The following is a 24768-nucleotide window of genomic DNA, read 5'->3' as shown; positions in this document are numbered from 1 at the left end:
ATTGACTGCTCGACACCGTAAGCACTCCCTATGACCGGCTACGACACCAATACAATCTCCATCTTCAGCCACTCTTCGTGCGTAGCACACTCTTCATCCTTCATCTTCCATTTTCCCCTGTCTCTTTAGGCATTGATGCTGAGGATGACAGTCTGGAGGCCAGCTTGGGACTTGGTGATGCCCAATGCCTCTTGAATATTCTGGATTCCACTGAAAGCACTTTGTTCGCATTGACCTTTTATGGGTTTCTAAGCCGTGTTCTCAGTGCCGAGGAGAATGGAGCAGTGTTCTCGATACCGAAAACTCCAGGAACTTTGCTTTCTTGGGCTCATCTCTCCACTCATTCCACACCATCAGCTTTCCAGCATTTCCAATTGATGCAGATCTCCAGCCCACATCCATGGAAAGCCCCAAGGGGAGTTGCCACACAGGGCTTGGTGAGCGGAGCAGGTTGGGGAGATGCTTTGCAAACACAACTGCACTCCCCTGGTCTTCCAGAGTATAGACTCTGGAGGGCCATCGCCAATTGTCAGCTTCAATAGTGCCTATAGCCACCCAAGTGACGCCTCCACTGGAATTACCTAAACTGACTGCTACTATGTTCTCAGTGTCAACTGAGGTCACTCCATTGCCTATGCCGACCGTTTTTGGAATCTCAATGTCAACCCAAGTTACACCACCGAGAATAGACAATGCATCGGTACCTAAGCACCAAATTCAGCTTGCTTGCATATCCACACAGACTGTGGAGGTACCTAAGCTTCATCCTCAAAAGAGTCAGCCCACCCAGACAGTGGTCCTTGACACCACTTCATCTACTACTCAAATGGTCCCTAAGAAACGGTCCCTAAGAACGGTCCCTAAGAACGGTCCTTCTGGGCCACATACCATAATCTTAACAGATGACTACAATTCTGATTTGACTTATACTAGGACGGGTTCCTCTGAACACCCTGACAACCCCCCACTCAAGGTAGTGCCAAGTGACAATGTGTCTCCAAATGAGGAGGTGCATTCTTATCACCGACAGATCTCTGAGATGGCATCTGTGCTTGGATTGGAGTTAAAGAAGCAGGCGCAAGATGGGGATGATCCTGTCTATATCTTCTTTAACTCGGCGGCTACCACCCAACCAGTGCACCTCCCTATGCTGCCTGTGATCTCCAAGGTTGCTTGGAGATCTTCAGCTCTGGTTTCTGTCAATTTTCTAGCCGAACATGAACAGCGCTCAAATGTTGCTGACAATTCCTTACCCAGTCCTGGTTTCACTGCTATGGTGGATGAAGGAAGTCAACCTGCTGTCGGGAGTCCCCTTCCAAGTGCCTCAGCCATTTACCCGGGTCACGACGAATGCGTCCGTGCAAGGCTGGGGAGCCAACTGAGGAGATCTTCAAACATGGGGTCTGTGGTCTCCGAACCAGTGCCAAATGCATATCAACTTTTTAGAATGGCTGGCAGTGTTTCAGGCACTCAAGTCCTTCCAACCATCTCTGATGGGTGAAGTGGTCCAAACCAGCCTGTGCAATACTATGACAATTGCTTATGTAAACCTCTTGGGAGGGACAGTCTTCCTCTCCCTTTGCATACTAAGCCTACAGATTTGGAACTGGGCCATAGCACAGCGGACCACGATTCACATCAAAGGTGTGGAGAACACCTTAGCGGATCATCTCAGCAGGTCACAAGTTTTTCTACAGCAACACGGATGGAAGATCAATCTGTGATACATCCAGCCATTGTTCAGGACCAGGGGGACCCCAGAACATCTTGTTCACAACGTCCGTGAACAAGAAGTGACCCCAGTATTGTTCAAGGACCAGCATCGGCTGCAACTCCAGACAGGAAGCCTTCTAATTCATCTGGGGTCTTCTGGTCTGCAGATTGTATATTGATTGCTCCATGGTGGCCCCAGCAGCCATGATTTCAACAGGCACTCAGACTGTCGAAGGGTCACCACAGACATCAGCCTCAACACAAGGATCTTCCGATACAGGAGGGCGGAAGGTTCCATCATCCCAACTGGAAAACCCTAAACTTGACTGCCTGGAGGAAAGGCTTTTGAATGTCATTCTCCTAAACGACAGGAAGAAATCTATTGGCGTCAACTACAACAGCAAGTGGGAGTGATTTAGGCTGTATGCACAGAGTCAGATTCCTTTCTACCTCAGTCCGCTACATCTCACCAAGTCTTGCTATACCTCACGATCCTGAAGCAGCAGAAGCTGGCCAACATTTCCATCAAAGTTCATTTAGCTGCTTTTTCTGCTTATCGTCCCGGATGGGATGGAAAAACAGTTTTCTCACATACGGACTCCAAGGGATTCCTAAAAGGTCCAATCAACCTCTACCCGCCTATCCGACAGCCTACTGAACAATGGAGCCTGTCCCTTGTTCTGTCTGCTCTAATGGAGCCTCTTTTTGAGCCCATGGCAATGGCTCTTCCTAAACCTGTGACACTAAAGACAGCCTTTTTGTTAGCCATAATGTCAGCTCGGTGGGTCAGCAAACTAAATGCCTTTCGCATTGATGTCCCCTATACTAAATTTCATGAGGACAAGGTAGTGCTTCACCTGGATCCTGAGTTTAGGACTAAAGTGGTTGCAGATTTTCACATCGACAGTGACATCATCTTGCCTACCTTCTTCCAGAATCCCACGACAGTTCTAGAACGTTTCCTGCATCCCTTGGATGTAAGGCATGCGCTCCTGTTCTACTTGCAATTGAATAAGCCCTATAGAAAGACAAAATGCCTCTTTGTGGGTTACAAGGGCAAAGTGAAAGGATGCCAGATTTCTTGACAGAGACTATCCCACTGGATTGTGGAACTGATCTTCCTGACTTACGAACACCAGAAAGTGGAGCCCCTGAAGACCAAACGGGTTCATTTTACCTGGGCTTATGCTTCTTCTGCTGCCCATTTGGCTAGCATTAAGCTCAGGGACACCTGTATAGCAGCAACTTGATCCTCTGAGCATACCTTTGTTAAGCACTATGCACTGGACCTTCGCTCTGCAGTGCAAGCCTACTTCAGGAAGGGTATGCTGAAAAGGGTATGCTGAAACCTTAGTAAACTACACCCACCTCCATACTGTCAGCTCGTTAGTCACCCACTCTTATGAGCAAAACAGATCACGATCCAGATAAACAGGTTGCTCACCTGTAACTATTGATCTGGAAGTGATCCGTTGCAGTCATAAGATCCTCCTGCTAGTCCCGCTGCAGTATGTGAAGTGACAAAACATATGTTTACAGAGTATGAGACAAAACTTACCTTGTTGAGCTGTGGACTAGTTCCATATGATGGTTGTATCCAAATGTTGGACTTCAGGAACTAAGGAGAAAATGCTAGCCCGGCCAAACTGAGGAAGCGCACCATGTGCACAGGGTGGGGCTAAGAAGTTTGAGGAGCTAGTCAATTCCGCCCTAATGGTCCCACACAGGCGCAGAACCCATTCGTATGACTGCAATGGATCACTTCCAGATCAATAGTTACAGGTAAGAAACCTGTTTTTGTTATGTCATCATATTGTACATTGCCCTATACCTGTTTCATATCATTGGCTGCTTTTAATGAAAATAATTGCATCATATCATAACACAAGGTTGTGATCTTCAGTGTTATGGGGATCCATAGTAGGAAGGGCATTAGTTTTGCAGATATTTGTAAGAAACAGCTCTATCTGCTTAGTTTTTCCTAAGTGGGCTTGAATAGGTTCTGTCCACCTCTACCTGTGCAGCTGGCTAGTTTTAGAAACTTCAACTATGCCAGACATTACCCAGAGAGTATCATAACTGTACAGGAATTTGAAGTCAAGCCCCCTACTCCACATCCAAGGCTTTGTCATACTACCCTGAATTAATTTTACAAATGAACAAATAAATACAAAAAACAAAAGAAGGATATAATTTAGTTTTGTTTGTCAATTTATATCCTGTCTTTCTGCATAAAAATGCCTTCAGTCAGTATGGGTGTGGTGGGGGGGTGTATACTGTATATACAGTATAGTGTGGCTGACATGTCCTGCAGCATAACATGGGCAGTATAGACCTGCCCATGCTCCCGCGGGACTCTGAATCACCTGGCAGCACTGCTGTGCAAGAGAGCAGTATCAGTGGTGCTGACTCTTGTGAGCACTACCTCCATTGGAAATTGAGCACTACCTTCATTGGGAATAATGGAAGTAGCATACAACGTTCACTTGCACAAGAATCAGCAGTACTATTACTGCCTTCTTGCACTACAGCACCACAAGGTGATTTAGAGCCCTGCAACAAGGCAGACGTATCTGCACCACCCATGTTATGCTGTGGGACATGTCAACCTACGTCTATACAATGTTTACTAGAAATGGATTAGAAAGTCTGAACTACTGTCCTCTCGTATTCTCATGGCTGATTCAACAGGCAATGTAAATTTATTTCTGAAAACCACTGTCCACAGAAGATGAAACCACATTTTCTAATTTCCTTCCCAATTACATTTCCCTCAGTACAACATTGTTGTAATGAAGCTAGTGCAATCTCAAGTCAGAGGATGGCTTCCCCAGACCAATTTGGTGGCCTGCAAATTCACTTCTGCAAACTCACTTCTGCCAGAAGCTCTTCTTTGGGGCAGATAGTTAGATTTGCTCCAGGTTTCTTTGCAAGGCAAGTTCAACTCTCTGCTTGCCCCCCAATAATAATTCCTTGCCCATGTTATGGAAATCTACAGACTGTGAACTGAGCACCAGACACCCTTCAATTTTGGCAAGTAAAGATAGCACTTTTCAGGCCAGTGTGCCTTGGAATGTGCATGTGCTAAGCTGCATTAAACATCATGGCATGCATACAGTGGCGGCTCAGGCATACTGTGACTTGCATTTGTTATACATGCTTTTGCATACATGCCTTAAGTTGTGCTTCTTACTGGGGTAATGTCATCGGAAAACAGCAGGTGAGGAATATTTGGGTATCTTCTCAATTGTTTGGATTATTGATTTAATGGTTTTGAATCTTGAAGCTTCAAACATCTGAAGTTAAAAGTATCCATTTGACAATGGTAGGATTTTAAAAAAATTCACCCAAAGAAGCAAAAAGGGACTACAGTAAAATGAACCTTCTTATGCTAAAGGACGTTTGCATTGTGGAAGTACTGAAAAAATGGCTGTGTGTTGTCTGTATCTTCCTTTTGCTTGCAGGAATGGTGACCTGTATGTGGCGGGGCCTGCAAGTGCACTAATTCACACCATTATGTTCCTTTTTCTTCTTTAGACTGGCATTTGAGCAGGACATAGAGCATGGCAATACCGATGGCCTGGGTGACTGCCAAAGTAAGCAGAAGTGGTTTTAATCTTTCATTTATCTTACATTAGAGAATCTGTAGAAATGCTTGAATGCTGTGAGCTCAGATTCAGCAACAGTAAAGATAGAAAAATCTAACAATAGCAGAACCAGCACTTAGAGCAACAGACCTAAAGAGAGAGAGAGACAGAGACGCATTTAAGTTGTACAAAAATATCACCTGTTTAAATGGCAATTATGTTGGAATTAAAATCCTGCTGTGAAGGGAATTTAATTATAGACCTCACCTAAGCTGTGCATCAGACCTGAGTTAATAATAGTTAGTGGTTGACATCCAGACTAATAAAATACAGGTGCTACAGGAGAAACACCAGTATAGCACCACTGCTTCTGAAGAGTTCCTGACTAATGCTGTAGCAGTGCTTGCACTGGAGTGGGGCTCAAGTTTTGATGACTTCCCCTTCCCTTGAAGATGTTCTGTGCCATCCGAAAATACATCCCTGAGGGCATCCGGAACCTGTTTTTGGGTGGCAAAGAGCACTTCCAGAGGAAGGGGAGGTTGTAGAACCTTTGTAATGCAGTGAACCTGAGTTAGTTGAACTCTTCAGAAACACTGGTGCTTCATTAGTCTGGATGTCAGCCCGTGTTATTGATCTCCTGTACCATCTCTGGGTTAGGAAGTATGGCTGAAATAGGGCGGCCACATTTAATAAATGTCATCTTCTGCACAAAGTGTGTGTCCCCTGCCTTTCAATGATTTTTTTTTTAATGTAAGGAGCAAAAGTGTTCATACAGCATGAATGTTCACTACCACTACCAGCACACACCTACTGAAGCAGCACTCCATAACATGAGCTCTCTGTGACCCAATCAGCTGCTGCTTCAATGCTATATTTTGTTCTGAAATAGCCATTCTTCTTCTTAATAAGATCATCATGTAGTCAATCAGATATCAGTGTGTGATATTAGTAAGAAAAAGCAGGGTTATTCAGTGAAGCTGTGGCTCTGAACCTGCCGCTGATCAGGGCTGATACACAAAAAGTACATTGGGGATGTGTCTTTCTGGAGATATTTCAGGCCCCTGAAGGGTGCCAAAAATGTTCACTTCTGAAAATTGGTTCAGGTCTATTAGGAAAAAATAAACATATATTCAGAGTCAGGTTCCAGCTATAAACTTTTAATGCTAATGTACATTTGTTTAAAGCTGCTTTAAACAAATCTGTGTTTGCTTTACAAATTCATAGCTAGATTTTGAATTGGATTACATATTTAAGGAAATAGGAAATGCACAGCCACAATGTAGGTATGCCAAGCTTTGGATTCAGGTGTGCTGAAGCATGAACTAGATTATAGGTCTACCAGCCAGCCAGTAGAAATGAAATGAGATAGGGAGGGCGGGGAGCACCTTAGCCTTCTATAGATTGTCTGAATGAGCATGATGGTGGTGGAACCATGGTATCAGTCCAGGAGAGATGGTCCAGAGGGCAAGGGATAGAAAACAGAGTAGAGGGTTTCTAAGCTTTCAAAATGTATGTGAGGTGCTTGAGATAACTTGTTGCTAGTGAGCACCACATTACATCTTGAATTTTGAATACCTGTAAGCACGATAAAAATCTGTTTCTGAATAGTGTTTTTATTACATACATAACAGTCATTTGTTCTTGTGAAAATAGAAAAAGTATTTTTATACCTGAACTATTGCACATGTATCTGTTTATCAGCAATTAATGTATAAACTAATCACATAAACCCTACAAGGTTAAATACATGTTACAAACATGAGGAGAGCTGGTCTGAGAGAGAAGAGCTGGTCTTGTGGTAGCAAGCATGACTTGTCCCCTTAGCTAAGCAGGGTCCATCCTGGTTGCATATAAATGGGAGACTAGAAGTGTGAGCATTGTAAGATATTCCCCTCAGGGAATGGAGCTGCTCTGGGAAGAGCAGAAGGTTCCAAGTTCCCTCCCTGGCTTCTCCAAGATAGGGCTGAGAGAGATTCCTGCAACCTTGGAGAAGCTGCTGCCAGTCTGTGAAGACAATGCTGAGCTAGATAGACCAATGGTCTGACTCAGTATATGGCAGCTTCCTATGTTCCTATGTAAACTAACACATGTAACAGTGTTCCAACTCCAATTTTAAATAGCAAGGAACCTCTGAGTAGAATTTAGAAGAAGCATCTGCTGGAAGGAGTGCTTAACAATTTCCTTGCCTGCCATTTCCTTGCTCCAAAATATCCCCTTTGTGTGCAATGTGTAGATACCCCTGACATCTTTAACCAGCCTTGAGAGTTTCTTACTCCTCAAAAAACCACAAGAAGTTCAGTGACATTCCTGTTGAGTCAGAAGCTCATCAAGATAATGTAAAAGAATCAGATCAGAATCTTCCCCTTGAGATGAAAAATACACATAAGACCAATTATTTAATATTCAAGACACAGGGACTACATTGAAGAAGTAACCTTCTTCCCTAACTCTTAAAATCAGCCTATCTGTGCTACCCTCTGGAGAAACATTTAGAATTTCAGATGCTGGGAATCTTTTAAAGTACTGCCTATGTGCCATGGCTTTACACAAAACACTCATAACCTAATTCCTTCAGCTGTGCTTAAGGATAACTCAAGGTGTGTCATAAACTAACTTTAAATATCCTATTCCTCATAACTGTAATTGTTTTTAATTGGCTAAGAGAGAGAGGGAAAGACAATGCATGATTTAACAGAGGAAAGAGAATATGGTTATACATTTGAAACACTTCTAACTTGATCCAAAGCAGGATTACTCTGAAATAAATTCCATGGAGTTCAGGGAATGTACTTACAGATTGCAGCCTTCAATTAAACATCCTGAACAAGTTGATCTGGAAGTAAATTTGCCTAGACCAGTGAGTTCAGAAGTACTAAGATGTAGTCATAAAGCAGTGAAACTGTAATACTTGGACTTTTATGAGTAAGTCTATTGAGATCATTTGGGTTACTTAGCAGTTTTTAGGATTGAGGTGTACATTTTTGAGTAGTTAAGTACACAGCACCGTCATACCTTGAGGAAACAATAGACAGTAAACTTCCTTGACCTAATAATTTCAAAGAGGAACCTGCCACATTGTGGTCAAAGGACTCAAATATTAAAATGTGTACTGTATGAATTCAAACATAAGTGCACCAAGTAGCCATCACTTCATATTGTTTTAGGATGTGTGCAGTACCTTCCAAATCATATTGACCGCAGTGGATTAAATAAAAAACTTAGGAATCAACAAATACTGCCCATTAGAGAACACTGGCTTTCATGGTGTGCAGTGCTCCACCCAAGGAAGAGCGGGGCACACACTGGCTCTCTGCTGGTCCAAACTACATCCACACTGCTAGCAACTATGGAGAGATTCTGCGGCTCCTAAGGATTGCATCAGAGCTATAGCACCAGTTTTATCATCGAGAACGATGGGGAAATGGGCGCTGCAGATCTGACACAATCCTTAGGGGTTACAGGGCCTCTCTGCACTTGCTATCAGTGTGGATGCAGTTTGGACTAGCATGGAGTCAGTGCATGTACCCGGCTCTTCTTTTGGTGGGGTGCTGCACTGTCTGTAAGTCTCTGACTTGGGTCCCACTGTACATAACACTACCAGTGATACTGTGTATATCACCTGATGATGATAACTTCATGATTATAACTGCAATTCATTTTGCTTTCTGTGTGTGAACTTATCTCTCTTCCACATTAGCCTGTTCAAAGGCAAGTAGTCTGGATCCCTTTCAACAGTCTGGGAATGGTTTATTCACACCATGTAAACAGATTTCAGTGATTGTGATGGTTCCATGCTGCAGCTAATTTGGCTATCACTGTTTAGTCTTGTCTCTGTACTAGTGTGACATTTATGCTACAGTTTATAGTGCAAACTTGATAATTTCCTGGTATTCACAGTTGTTCTGCGGGTTATATTTTGGAATTAGGGACCATGACATCCTTCATTGCATTCCTCACTGTCATTGTACAGAGATTTCACTTCTTTATGAATTCCGCCAAAACTGAATGTGAGACACGATACTACCAAAGGCCATGACTTCTTTCAAAAGGACCAATATATGTGCTTTAATTAGTTAGCTATTTGAATTTAATCATTTAAATATTTATCTTGAAGATGAATTCTTCCTACATCACTTCAGGGTCCTATTTTTCCAAGTGATAGTTTTTAGATTAACAGTCATAGTTTGCTTACAATCTGAAGGGAATTTTAACAGTCCCTGTGCAAGGAGCCATTTATGAGGCTAATGCACAAGCAGTGTCCCATTTTGCTTTGAAGGCCTAAGTGGCCCACCAGCCTAGACCAAGATACCTTATACAAGCCTTTCTTTCATGTATTTTATTTTTAACCAGCCTTGTCATTCCCTCTGCTCTTTTCAGGATTCATGCATATGGTTTGTCCCATCATTTGCTGCCTTTTCTCTTAAACGGAGCCTCGATTAGGCAAAGAGAATGGCATGGCTGTAGGGATTATTCTTAAGATCTCTCATTTAATTAAACAACAGCAACTCTGTAAAGCAGCCTCTGTCCGATTATTGGGCACAATCTCTAAGAGAACATTTAGAAACTCGTACATTGACACCATGGTTTGAATCCAAAGCTTTGGATCTTTGTGTTTCTCTTTGCAACAAAAAATGAAGCTTTTATTTAAGTCAAGATACAACAATAAATATGATAAAACCATATGAGATGATCAGCATGAATAAGCTGATCTCAAGATGGGACACTGCCATAATATGAATGAATAATAGTAAGATGTACAAAATTTTGTGGATAGAGAACTTAGAATGATATTAGAAATAATTTTTTCCCCTCCCACTCCCCTTCCTTTCTCTTTTTTTCCAGATTCGTTCGTAGCACTGAATGGTAAGGAAGTTCCCCATTTGCATCATTTTAATACTTGTCTGTGCAGATCAATTTTGGAGGAATCATATGTTTTACAACTTTGTCAAATATTTCCATGCTTTTTTATTGAGTTAATGTTGTTCCCTAATTTATTTTTTCATAGACATTTCAACTACTTCATCAGATCATGAAATGTCTTACACTACAGTGTATGGTCAGTTTGGGGATATATATATATATACATATATCTTTTCTTTGTCAAATCGTTGTGTTAGCTGGTAGTTCCCAAAGTAGATAGCATCATTTTTCACTATGTGGCCTGGTTCACTAAACTGATACAAGATTCTGTTCTCTTCCTTAAAGTACAGTTATTTCAACCATTTCCTCCAATAGGACTTTTTCATTGAATTCACTACTAAAGCCAAGTACCTTGCAAATTAACATACTCGAACTACAGAACTTTTCAAAGATGGGGATAGTCAACTCCTGTATTCTCAAAAGCCACATTATTCACTGACCGGGAGACTGGAAATGAACAAAAAGACCACCTCATTCATTATCAGTCTCCATATTAATTGGTTCCATGTCTCTTTATGGGCTTCAGAGTTACAAAGCTGATGCATGCAAATATGTCAATTTACAAGTTGTGTATAAAATCCATAGAAGAGGGGGATCTGTTTCTTATAACCTAAGGACATTGCTTTACAAAGGAAACTGGGGCAAAACATTTTAATTATATATCAAATAATATTTAGTGGCGATCAGGGTGGCCAAACACAATTGCTTCAAGAAGAGATCCAAACTGCAAGCTGCCAGCTGAAAATAATACTTTTCTAAATAAATACTTTTTTCTAAATAATTCTAAATACTTCTATTTGAAAGCAACATCTATAGAATTCAGTGGAGCTTACTACCAAGTAGGCATATTTGAAGACAGAAGTGAAATTATAGCCCTATTCAGATATTATGTTCTACGAGTATACAGATGCTCATACATGTTTTTGTGTGAATGACTGTAACTGTGTTCATTTTAAAAGTGAACTGGGTAAAGATAGGAAGGACTGTATACTGCTATACCTGTGTTCAACATAATGTGTGAGTAATTTTAGCTGTGTACACTGTACAAGTGTCTGAATAGGGCTTGTGTTTTGATTACATCATGATTTTCAGAAAATTGCATGGAAGGAACCCATTCCTGTGAACATGCATCTGTACCTCAGCCCCATGTGCCAAAGGAAGGCTAAAAAATAGTACCATGGACTGAAAGTAACCTTATTTTAGAAAAAATCATCCTATGAAGAAAGCTTTACAATCATCCCTCTTTTCCATTATGTTATTTTCCATTCCATTGCCCACAATTCCTGTTGTGGGCCATATTCAGACATAAGACTACATGCTCTTGCTCCCCCTAAAATCAATTTGATAAATTATTCTAGGGCCCAGAATTGGGGTCATAGTAGTCAGATTGTTGCCAAGCAGATACAGAGGCTATTCACATGAGCAGCCCTACCAGGGTAGAGCTACTCATGTGAAGTGCCAGGAGCAAGGCCGATCTCAGTGCTGCCCCACCAGGAATTCCCCCCAGGCTATTGCCAAGGTAAAGGGGAGCGAGTGTGCCCTTCCTCCCCAGTCATGTGTGTGCTTGGTCTTCAGGCAGCCCAAGTGCACACAGAGCCGGGTGGCAAGAGCACCTGGCCCTGGGGAAATCCGTCAATGCATCACGCTCCTGGTACAGTGCCGTGAGCGATGCCGATGGACTTCGTCCTCCTGGTCCCATCTCTGCCACTCACTGTCGAGAAGCTTGTGTGCCGCGTGATTCACTGGTGGTCTTACCCCTGGACTTCGGCCCCGAAGTCCAGGGCCTCCATACACCCCCGGAGGGCCCCAAATCCCTGGGTGGTGTTGCCCTGGGTGGTGTTGTCACTGCGCCAGGCGTCTGAGTGTGATTATGACCTGTCCTGGGTGCTTTAAAGGCAGGGGCGAGTGGGGAAAGAAATATGTGGGATAAGAATAGGGGGGTGATGCTTAACTTGCGGGGGGTGGGCTCCAGCAAGGGGGCCCTCCAAAGGCCTTTAGGTCCAGGCTCCAAAATTACCTAGGTGCACCTCTGTGCGTGAGTGACAGAGCCTTAAAACTAGATTCACTCAGGTCTGGGGAGGCAGGTAAGAGCCTGCCTCTCTGCCAGCCCTCACCCACCACCACCAGTGTTTTTGATTGTGTGGTTCACTGTGAACGACCTTACAGATTAACAAATAATCAAAATTCTGACCAAATAGGACACATGGACAGCTGAATGCAAGAATGGGTGGCTTAGGGGAGAACTAGATGTTATATTAGTAGAAATGTGCTTCTAATACCATGTTTATCCAGATAATGTGAAAGTAGGGGCAGGAGAGAATCAGTGGGCAGGAGTAGGAATCTTAATCCTTTTCCAGTCTGCTGATTTTCCTCTGCAAATGTCCTCCTGCAAGACCATTTTCTCTTCAGCTGAAGCAAATTGGGCTTCTGGGGCATTCGCAAGAGAAAATGGATTTGGAATAAGGATTAATCATATACACACACTTGCCCCTGCATTCACATTGCCAGGAAAATGGGAATCCTTCTTCCATGTTCCTGCTTTGAAACAAGCGAGGGACATTTAAGCAGAACTTAATCTTCAAAATTCACACATACCTAACAAAATTGTATACCTTTCATATGAAGACTTGATGTGTGAGGACAGCAAGATATTCCCCTCAGGGGATAAAGCTGCTCTGGGAAGAGCAGAAGGTTTCAAGTTCCCTCCCTGGCTTCTCCAAGATAGGGCTGAGAATTATTCCTGCCTGCAACCTTGGAGAAGCCACTGCCAGTCTGTGAAGACAATACTGAGCTAGATAGACCAATGGTCTATCTAGCTAGATAGACCAATGGCAGTTTCCTATGTTCCTGTGTTCCTATGAATAGTTGTGATGCTGCAAGTTTTTTTATTAGCAAAACAAACAGATTATTTAAAGCATTTGTTTTCCATCAGGGATTGTAAATTTGCAAGTGACATTTGTTTGCAAGTATAATAATGAAAAAAACACCGGAAGACCAATGGGGAGATGTCTGACCTTTGCTTTGCATGGGAGACAGTGTTCATTTTAATACAGAACTTCTGCTCTTTGAGTGCCGAAGAGAGGTTTTCTGTGTGATACCTCCAGACGTAGAGTATAGCAGTAATGGAAGAACACCGAAAGGAAGAGGAGGAAATCATGCTCATAGCTTTGACAACTACCAAGAGTATAATTTAAGCAGCATCTCTTGACTTTTTAACTCTTTGTCCTCAAGGGTAATAATATTGTCTAACATCCACACAAGGTTGCACGCACCAAAAATTATTTTTGGTGTATGCAATGGGAGACAGGTGATTTTAACTGGCCCTTTCTTCTGTGGCCCTCTGTGCCTTCCCAAAATATTGCCTGAGGGTACCACCACATACTGGGACATATTTTCAGGAGGCACAGTGGGCTGCAGCAAGAAGGGGAGATCAGCAAAAATCACCCCTTCCCATTTGTATGCACAAAATGTTTTCTAAGCACACAAAACATTAATCTGGACTTCAGCCATTGACTCTTACGGTCTGGCAAATTGTTCTGTCTGATGCAGGAAGTGGTATGGTCTTCGGTGGATACTACTTTCTTCTCCTGACTAGCACGCAATGCTAAACATGTTCATAGACATGGAAATATCTTTAATTTAAATGAAGCTCTACTTTTTTGTTTGAGGAGGCACATAAGCAACTTGATTTGACAATGTGCACAGTCTGCATGGTCCCCTTCCCCGATAGAGTTTCTGCTTCAGGAATGTGACATTGTTACACACAAAGTACAATGTTTTGTGTCTGGCAAGATACAACACCCACACCCGCTCTGTACACCAGCCATCGTATATTCATTGCTACCTCAATTGCTGGACATAAGAATATAAGACCCCTGCTGGATCAGACCAAAGGTCCATCAGTTCCAGCATCCTGTTTCCTACCAGATGCCTCTGGGAAGCCCAGAAGTGGGACATGTAACCAGCTAGCCCTTTCCTGCTGTTGCTTCCCAGCTATGTGAAACGTGACTAAGTGAGTGTCACAGCATCCACTGGATGTTTTAATGAAACAAGGCAATTTATACATTTAATCCATTTGCTGGTCAGTGACCGAATAAACTTATAACTAACTACATTTAGTCCTCCACCATATTTGAAAACAGGGAGCATTTTAACTGCTTTCTTGTCCACTTTCAAATATTAAAAATACCACAGCCAAGATATTCCACTCCTTGCCTTTCATATCACACCAGCATTACTGCCAGGTCAGATCTTGATATGGCCAGTGGCCAAGATGTTTTTCCTATACCAATAATGAACTAACAACTCACAATATTGACAATTCTATGGCATCATTATAAATTAAACTGCCTTTCTTCCTCTTCATGTGGTTTGCTCGAAATGCCAAATAAAATAAGATACATTTATTTTTAATGTCTTTTAAGCAACAGTTTATCTTGTAAACATTTTATTTATTTTTGCTCTCCATTATAATCATGTAAAAGGAGTCATTTTTGCATGAAAAGAAAATTATGTGTTTCAGCTACATTTTTTTAATGATGCATTTTATTTATTTTCTCAAATAAAATGCATAATTAAGTGACAGAGAAGGGTAAATATCATAGTATGCCTCCAGATGCCAACCTAATAAATGGTTTGCTCCCCTTAGATATTTTCATCCATTGTGTTAACTTCCAAGAATTTTTTTCCTTGTGTATTCAGCTCTGAGGTTTTTTTGGCAACTGCACTGGCTGATAATTATTTACAAAATGCATTCATTTACAAAACAGGTCACAAAAGTGAAAGTACTGCACATCTGACCTTTCATGAACAATTATTTCCCATATGCAAAGCAAGGTAGTTAACATGCAAAACACTGTTTTGTCAGAAGCACGAAACAGACTTTCTCTTTGCAGAAAAAGTTTACTTGCTCATATAAACATCAGTTTTCGTGAATCAGGCCTCCCATTTTTCCATTGCCACATCCCATCTCCCTCAGTAGTATTGTTTTAGTTTTCCCAATTCATTATCTCTCACTAGGTTGCTCTAGTTACTTAACAGAATAGTATGAAGAACACCCGAATCACTGTCATTTACTAGAACAAATGTCAACTATGTATTAATATAGTTTTTAAGGGTCTTGTCATTCAGTGATCCAGCTGCATCCAATTGCTGCTTTTTAAACTGTTATAACCTTGGTGTTTTGTACAGGTTGAGTATCCCTTATCTGGACATCCAAAATCCGGAATGCTCCAAAATCCGGACACCACGCTGTAACAAACAAACAAACAAACAAACAAAAACGCCTCAGCTCACTCGCAGATTCCCAATTTTGCTGCTTTTAAACATGCAGTCAAAACTTGCTTATTTCAGAAGACTGTTAGTGTCTGTAATTCTCTAGTTGCGGCTCTGTTTTTATTATGAAGCTTTTTAATGTTTTTTTTTAATGTTCTTGCTTTGGCACTAGAGGGAAAATAGAAAGCCCCCCTCCTCCACTCCCTGCTCAGTTTGGCACCTACTCTGTTGGTGTCTGTTTTGGTGCGCTGGATCCCATGCCCAAGATATCTCATTATGCAAATATTCCAAAATCCAGAAAAATTTGAAATCCGGAAGAACACTTCTGGTCCCAAGCAGTCCAGATAAGGGATACTCAACCTGTAGTATTCTTATAGATACAGTTCCTGATATCCAGACTAATGGAGCACAGGTGCTATGGGAGAATCACCCATGTAGTGCCAGTGCTTCTGGAGAGTTCCAGACTTATGCTGCATGGGTGCTTTCATGGCGGGGCAGGAGAGGGTTGACCATCTCCTCTTCCGTTTAGAAGCTCCCGGTGGCACCTGCTAATATGTTCCCAAGGGCTGCTCAACCCTGTGAGACAGATTTTTGGATGGCACTTAGCACTTCCAGGAGAAGGAGAGGTTCTCAGATCCCCCCAGCCCCCACTGCATGAGCAATGGAGCTTACTAAGTACCGGTGCTTCTCCCATAGTACCAGTGCTTTGTTAGTCTGGATGTCAGCTAGTTTGTTTCCAAATGCTGCAAGCTTCTAAATCAGACTCTGTTTAAACATCTGAAGATTTATGTTTTTAAATGGACATTGGCCAAAGCAGTGTTTGAAAAATAATAGTATATTGATGCTAATTTAAACAGATTATAGTAAAAAAATGGAGTTGTAAAAAGTAATTTATTTTGAGGAATTTAGTTTTAGGAGTTACATTGAAGGCATATTCAGAGTTACTCTATATAAATATAGGTAGGTTGTATGTGTCTCATTTGCATTTTGATTTATCTATGCTTTCCAAAATTGCTCAGTAAATGTAACAACTGTAATGGTTATAATCCTGAACCCTCTTATTTGCAAGTAGTCCCGTTGCTTTCTGTTTACTGTTATGTGGTAGGTCATTCTTCTCTGTAGAAGAATTGTATTACACTGTTCAAATCCTTTTAATATACCTACATCCTAAGGAAAGGGTTGCTGAGCTCAGTGGTAAATAATAACTTTGCATCAATGAGGCCAATTAAAAGAGAGATCCTGGAAAGCTAACTCTCTGGCTTTTCAGCACTGAGTTCAGCAAACCATTGGTCTGACATACTGTATTAGAATGCATGTAGAATATGAATGGTTCATAGCTTTAAGGTATCCCAATATTCAAAGGATAAAGGTTACCAAAAGAAGCTGATTGCTGGCATGGTTCAGTAAGTCAAGAGTGCCCAGTTAGTGTCTGCAAGACTGGTTCTAAACAGAAGTGGAAAAGATTTGTACGATGTTAGTTCCCCGCCCCTTATCATCCTCACCACAACCACCACTACCCCTTGAGCATAGATATGAAGGTTTATCTTGATTCCATATAGAAAATCATTTCTCAATGTGCAGTAGTCTAACACATTAGTAATGGAGTAAATAGGCTGATTTTTCACACTTGTGTGAAACACTTCCTTGCCCTACCACCATCTGGTACTCATTAATTTCTTTGCAGAGCTATAGCTTTCCATTATCAATGAGTTCTCCACATACTTGTAGCATATGGTTCAGGAACACTTACTGCAGAGAATGTGTCCCCTGGGCAAATATTTCCCCTAGATTACCGTATTAAGAAAAGGTTTTCCTTAACCATATGTACAGCTTAACCATAAAATGGCCCCTTGAACACAGCTAAACGGAAAGTATCTTAACTGGGATGTGGGTGCATGAGGCATATCAAATCCAGGTATAAAATATAACTGCTATTTTGGCAATAGCTTTATCTACTGCTAATGCTTTTAGATACATCTAATCGTTTTCTCATTCTGAGAACTGCACTGCTTGTAAAGATGAAAAAGATGTTGTGATGCACTGAAGTAAGCACATAATTGGCCAAGGGTACATACCAATAGTGCTATGATTTGGCACTGCAGGCAAAAGAGGGCATAAAAATCTAGTGGCATCCAGTTCCATAGCTATTCTGTTGCTTAGGGATTACTAAGAAGTGGACAGAGATACAGTTCTAAAGAATCATTTTGTTTCAACATGGCTCCAGCTGTAGAACCATGCGTTTTCACTTCTCACTCACCCATTTTGCAAGCAGGCAGATTATTTCATATGCTAGGCAGCAAGGGTGTCAGAATCCATCCTGGGACAAAAACCAAGATTTCCAGCAGTGCTATCTTGCTTTATGAACATAAGAACAGCCCTGCTGGATCAGGCCCAAGGCCTATCTAGTCCAGCATTCTGTCTCACACAGTGGCCCACGAGATGCCTCCAGGGAGCCCATAGGCAGAGATGAGGGCATGGCCTCTCTCTTGCTGTTGCTCCCCTGCAACTGGTATTGAGAGGCATCATCCCTCTGAGGCTGGAGGTGGCCCACAGCTACTAGACTCACAGCCACTAGTAGCTATTGATATACCTGTCCTCCATGAATTTGTCTAAGCCCCTTCTAAAGCCATCCAAACTAGCTGGCATCACCACATCCCATGGCAAAAAACCATAGATTAATATTGATTGATTTGATTTGATTTGATTTGATTTGATTTGATTTGATTTGATTTGATTTGATTTCTATACCGCCCTTGCAAAAATAGCTCAGGGCGGTTGTGTGAAAAAGTACTTCCTCTTGTTGGTCCTAAATTTCCTGTCCTTCTGTTTCATGGGATGACCCCTGATTCTAGTGTTGTGAGAGAGAGCGATTTTTCCCCCTCTGTCCACTCTCTCTACTCCATGCAGACAGTGTAGCACCTTCCCAAATGCCAAGCAAATGTATTGGCTTGTCCTCCCACTGAGCCTCAGTTTAAAGAATTATTATTTTTATTTCAAAAACTCTAAATGGCAGCTCCTGAGTTTCAATATTAATGGGCTCTGGTGGAACTGCACTCCCTGTCATGAGAGATAAAGTATAATACAGTGCCCTTGTCAGTGTAATTCTCCAGCCTAAGATACAGTCCTATAAATTAATCATGGTAATGATTAGCTGTTGCATCTGGTGGCTAAAACCACAGTGAAACCCTATGAATCTGACCTGCTTTCCTATACACTAGTTACATACACTAGAAGGTAGTATATCAGAGCTGACAAGAGCTCCTAAGCTATACTAAAACCTTCACAGGGCTGAGAGGAACAGTTTCCACCTCTCTCATTCTGTGTTGGCTAACCCATATGCACACATATCCTCCAAGTTCTGGTGACTGCTTTCTTCTCAGAAGCCCTTCACCCCATCCCCATTAGTATTTTCTTCTTTCCAGTTAAGGTACCCACACTTAAGATCTCTATCCCTTTCTCCCTACCCAGAACTCAGCCACCCCACTGTGCTGCCTGCTGCTGCTGCTGCCACTTCCCGTTCACCCTCTGTGCTCTTAGTGGCAGGTGGACTCTGAAAGGGCTTTTGTAGGGAAGAGGGGGATTCAAAAATCCCTCCCACCCTCCTCTTGCTGCACCTCTATTTCACTGCACAAGAAGCTTTCAGTGCAGGGACACCGAAGGCTCCTTGTGGACCCGCAGCCCTCCTGCCATTGCCAAAGGGCTGTGGAGAATGTCGGCCAGTATTCGTTAAATCAGTGTTCTCAGTAAGCTAAAAACATTAGTTATTGCTAGTCTGTGTAACTATCCCAAAGGAAAAGGCAGTAAGTTACATTTTCTTGGCCAAAACCATGTGAGTGGAACAAGACAATAACAGCCAGGCCCTTCCCCCACCCTTGTTTTGCATTAGATTATTTTTTACTTTTCTCATCTCAGTAATTTCAGCATATCCAACCACACTCATCAGTGCTTTGCTTTTGACAATTCTCCCACTATTGAAACAATAAGAATTGCACGCACATACAGACATCAGTCCATCCCACTACACTAGTTTTACCTAATTAGCAGGAAACAACCTTCAGCTAATCCACTTAACCCATAGATAATCCTATCGGCCTCTCAGATGTTGCGCCTCATCTTGCCGTTAACTTAAATTCAAATCCCTGACTTTTAGGAAAATATACTCCTTCATTGATCGTGAATGTTCAAATAATATACTGCCTTCAGGAAACATCTTTGGAAATGTTGCATCTGACCCGGCTGCTTGTTCTTCCTTCCTCTAACTGTGTTTGTGATGCAAACAGGACACTCCAGTGCCCTGGTTCCCAGCACCACCACTTCAGACTCTCCAGCCCAACAGGGCTACGATGCTAGGGGGCGCATGCTAGATTGGAAGGATCCGGTTGGCTCATCTGAAAACACAAATCCACATGTGGCTGTCTCATCGCATAATCACCAAGACAAAAAGGGTAAGGCCTTGGAAATCGTTCTTCCTGTGGTGGCAAGGGAGAGGGGATGACTGCAGTGTAACTGCTTCCAGCTGGATCATGGTAACATGTAATACAGCTCTTGCCCTATAATTAAAAGCTCACCAAGGGGGAGCAAGGCAGAAGCAAAATAAAAAAAATTAAATTTGGTTTCTGGCTTTTCAGTGACTAAGAAAACCATGCAGAACAAACGTGAACATAAAAACTATGGACATGTTTGAAGGCGAGATCAGAAAGTTTAAGCTAGATCAGATGACGATGATAGAAGATGAGCTTCGGCTCTACATTATTCAGCATTTTACACTTCCAACAGAGTGCATGAAAGTACTTTTGATGTTTAATTTATTTAAACTGCAACCTCAAGGCACTTGTATTATGGAAATCCCATTGAAAATAAGGGCACAGACGACCAGACACTTCCCTTGTGCAAGCTCAGTTGAAATGTATAAGAACGTGAGCTGCTTCCATTCATTTCAGTGGGCCTTCTGCAGGCTACCTTCCTGATAGATTGTGCCCAAACCCAAGGTGACCATGAATGACAAAATGGCTCCTGCCACTTTGGTTAGAGGTTGTCTTTTTTATCATCTAAGTCAGGGCTGTACACTTTGGCCCTCCAGCTGGTTTTGGACTACAACTCCCATCATCCCCAGCCAGAGTGGCCAGTAGTCAGGGATGATGAGAGCTGTAGTCCAGACCTGCAGAAAGACAAAAGTTGTGCTGTTCTGATCTAAGTAGTAGTAATATTTTCATCATTTTGCTTTTTGGTTACTCAAATGTAGGCATTAAAATAAAAAGCCAGTTCACAGCTATGTTGGAATCACATGCTTTTAAGTGTGTGGATCCATTAAAAGCCTTCCTTACCTATCATACTCAGATATATACATGTACATATTCTCACAACTAGTTGTAAGGCAACAATATGTATTTATTTTTCATTCATCTTTGGATCAGGGAAGCATAATTCCAGTTTTTGACCTCCTAAAGTGAAATCCCCATTCAGCCATGATACTTGCTGGGTGACTCTGGGCCAGTCACTTCTCTCTCAACCTAACCTACTTCACAGGGTTGTTGTGAGGATAAACTTAACTACGTACACTGCTCTGGGTTCCTTGGAGGAAGAGTGGAATATAAAGATGTAAAAAATAAGAAAGATAAAAATAAAAGCTGTCAGTACATCCTCAGAACCAAACAGAATAAGCACATTGAAGCTTTCTGTGATGTACGTCATTTGCTACTAGAAGATTGAGAATCAATTAGATCTTTTTACATGGACAGTGGCCCCAGTAAAACATTCTCCAGTTTTGAAAGTAATGTTGCCTAGAATAGGAAGCACCAGCTTTATCTGTCTTGTCAGATGTTTACCACATTTTGTGTCTTTAATTTCAGTGAGACTTCTATACCCAGTTCCAATGGAAGTGGCTTGAATTGATGCAGATTAAATGAATTAAACATCCATGCTCTTTTTACATGTCAGTTGCAGAATAGCTGTTTCTCTAAGGTGTGCCTCAGGACAATCCACTGAAATGCTGCTGTGCTGCTTCCATTTATTATAATGGGACATGGGAATTCCACATGAGTCCCTTGGTAATGGATGGGACAGGGAAGGGTTGCATAGAGGCAATGCCAAGATTGCTTTGTAGTGGGGAAAGAGGGTTTGGGACCAAATCATCCAATGGTTGCAATTAGGGCTGCAAGCTTCATTCCCCTTAATTAATAGATTAATCAACTAAAACTATTGGGCTGGGGCTATTTTAAATAGTGACTGACATTCAAAGCAAGGCAGCACCATCCAAATATATGTCCCCGAGGGCTGAGCAACTCTCGGGGACATGTTTTTAGGTGGCACAGAGGACTTCCTGGGGAAGGAGAGGGTGTCAAAAATGGTCCCTTCCCCAGGGCACTGGTGCAGTTACTTGAAAGTTCTTTTAAGCTGCGCTTTCATTGCACTGGTGCATCCTTGCTCTGAAAGTCCGGCACTGAATGCAGATTGTAACGGTTAATTAACAGCTTGTTTGTTTATTTTTGAAAGTATTTTGGTTATGTAAGTTTTTGTAACAGCAAATTAAAGGGACAAAAATAAAAGATCATCTTTCCATCTAGCAATCAGTGGTAATTTTTGTTTATTAAATTATAAGCAATCAGTTCCTTCAATATTCCCAAAAAAATGCATGTAGAGGTTTTAGTCATATGCAGATGTATTTAGTTGATTAATTAATTGGTACAAAGACAGCTATTTAACTAAAATTTATGCTGTGGTTTGAATAGAGACCTTTCAGAATGAGTCAAGACTACTTGTTCTTTGTGGTTTTTAGACTTCACTGCTGCTTTGTTGAGCAGTTGCCTTGATGGGCAAGCAGGCTGCTTTTAAAGTCACATTACATTCTTCTAAATTTCAAAAACATCCCCCTTCCCAGTGAAATTTCTCATAAGTGTAAATCTTGATGGTTCATGATCATTTTCACTTGAATTCAACTAATGATGAAGTTACCAGAGAGACTTTATTAGCACTTGACTTGGTTATTTAAATATCATGGATTCTTTGGGGCCTAATTAAGAATATTACCAAAGCTGGAAGCAGTCTGTACACGTTAACGCGGACAAACAATGGTGGCAGAGGTGACTGCATGGTTGTTTACCATTATCACATATCTGTGTGCTGTCCCTCCTTCCCTTGCCCATTCTAAGCCCAAATGGCATTTAAAACAACAACAAAATTTCTATTGGTATTGAAAATTCTTAATCAAGGGCAAAGGAAAGAGTTGTTGTGCAAAAAAAAAAAATTAAGAGAGTGTTACGCTTAATCTTTGTGTTCACTTTGGTAGTGGATTTATTTTTCTTCACAAACAATATCTATTTTTTCCCCCTGCCTTATATTTTGTTTTGTTTTGCAAAGTGCTTTGTTGGTGTTATTTTGTGGTTGCATTATTCTTGGGGAAGATGATTTTTTTCTCTTCTTTTTCCTACCCAGAAATGACTTGCCTCTAATTGTACTAATTCTTAAGTCACTTGCTGCTTTGTTTTCAATGCCACTGTTGCCTTGATGATGTCACATCCATATGTTCAGCTTCTAATTCAGTGCAAGCATCTTGGGGAATATCTTGAGAAGAGATGCAAGAAATGGGGAGGGGGATAATTAAATGGGTTGACTCATGGGAATGTGACATTTGTGTGCACTGTAGCCTTAGTAGCTAAATATACTCCGGAATTGCTGTTTTGGAACAACCTCACAATTCTTGCCAAGATGAAAATGTGGAGTGCAGCACATGTCATAAAAGCTGCATCTTGCCTTCCAATCTGGCCCGCTCATTTTGACCACTGTAAAACATCTTCTATTGGTGACAGAGCCACGAGGGAGGGGAAGAATCCTCCCTAATAACCAACAGTGCTTGGTCAGTTGTGCTTGACGGAATTTCTCAACTTGTCTCTGTGATTCACCTGCACTATTCTTCCATGGAAATAAATAAAAAAACGCAAAGAGCATTTCCGGAATATGTTTTTGTTTTGCTTTTGTTTCTTGCTGTGTTTGCAGTGTTAATTTAATTCTGTGTGTTTCTCACCTTTTCTGAAAGCCAGTATTTCTCACATTGCAATCTAACCTTCCCTTCTGCTGCCATTGTACATCGTCTCTCCCCTGCCCTCTCCCACGATAGAAAACCCTTTCTGTTGTGAGAATGTTCCAAGGCTCTACCCTTTTTACTATAAGTAGTACTACAGTGCTGTGTTTAGATCTCCTACTAACCAAAAGAGTGTAAATGAAGAAAGTGGAGTGTTTTTTCTCTAGCAATAACTGGGCTTTGCCCTTCATTACCTTCCTCCCCTGTCTCCTCTCTCTCTTCTCTTCTTCAGAGATCCCTGATACATTTAAAGTCTTAGATTTATCAACTAAAGCCGCAGCCAACTGTTCTGTTTTCACTCTTAGTCCTTAGATGTCTAGTGCCTGCTCAAGCTGTCCCTCTTAGTCAAAGTGTTGAAAATTCAACACAGATGTCGTTTCAACTTTGTGGAGTGTTACAGTTGTTACATTGCACCACTCATTTGAAAGCAGGGTCAAATGGTTTATTCAATTTTTCCCCTGTATAAGCTTTTGTGTTGTTTTTAGAAGGCTTTCTATCACTTTTCTTTGCACTCAGAAATCAGATAAGAGGGAAAACATTCTCTGGTAAGGTGATCCTGACACCCTTCATTCTTGTTCAGCTGCCAGCTCAGTTCCGCAAATCGCTATTTGTGCAACTTATCTACTTACGTGAGCAATGTAATCTTTTTCTGCAAATTCACATGAGAACATGGCTCCAATAAAATAATAAATGTTCATAGGAAAGGAACCACAGTAATGTGTCATGGCTCTGCTGCTCAGGTGAGTAGACTGCTGCTGTGAACCATGATTTATGGAAGTGAACTGGCAGTTGAATGTGGAAAATACTTACTAGGGATGTGCATGGAATGGAATAAACAATCATTTAGAACAACTGGTCGAGCTGGGTTCCGAGCAGGTGGGACAATGAGCGGTGGTGGGAGGTAACTTTAAAAATCATTACCTCGGTACCACTCGTACCTGTGAATCCCTGCAAGCAGCAGTGTCTCGCGCTGAGGCTGCCCCATCTACGGCGCTCTTCTAGCCTCTGTGCACATGCAGCAGCCATTTGCGTGCATGCAAATGGTTGCCACACATGCGCAGAGGCCAGAAGAGCACTGTAGATGGGGCAGCCTCGGTGCAAAATGCCTGATGGGACACCACTGCTCGTGACAGCTGGCAAGTGCAAGCGATAACCAGGTGATGATTGTTAAACATACCTCCCACTGCCCCTCGCCAC

At 41.8% G+C, this 24768-nt stretch overlaps 1 protein-coding gene across 16 annotated transcripts in view; it reads left to right on the top strand.

Moving 5' to 3' along the window:
* The window catches only part of SEMA6A (semaphorin 6A), a 233317-nt gene that overhangs the window by 171993 nt on the left and 36556 nt on the right, over nt 1-24768 (top strand). For 13 of the 16 annotated variants that reach the window (XM_053303548.1, XM_053303556.1, XM_053303555.1 and 10 more), the window contains 4 exons: nt 5251-5309; nt 10143-10163; nt 10306-10356; nt 19775-19939. In XM_053303548.1, the coding sequence (XP_053159523.1) occupies nt 5251-5309; nt 10143-10163; nt 10306-10356; nt 19775-19939 (296 nt within the window). The remainder of the gene's footprint in view (nt 1-5250; nt 5310-10142; nt 10164-10305; nt 10357-19774; nt 19940-24768) is intronic. The other 3 variants (XM_053303558.1, XM_053303559.1, XM_053303560.1) reach the window with 3 other exon arrangements.

Source organism: Hemicordylus capensis, chromosome 2 (assembly GCF_027244095.1).
Source record: "Hemicordylus capensis ecotype Gifberg chromosome 2, rHemCap1.1.pri, whole genome shotgun sequence".
Taxonomy (NCBI): Eukaryota; Metazoa; Chordata; class Lepidosauria; order Squamata; family Cordylidae; genus Hemicordylus; species Hemicordylus capensis.
Note: the sequence above shows the minus strand (reverse complement) of the source record. Positions and strands in the feature narration are given on the sequence as shown.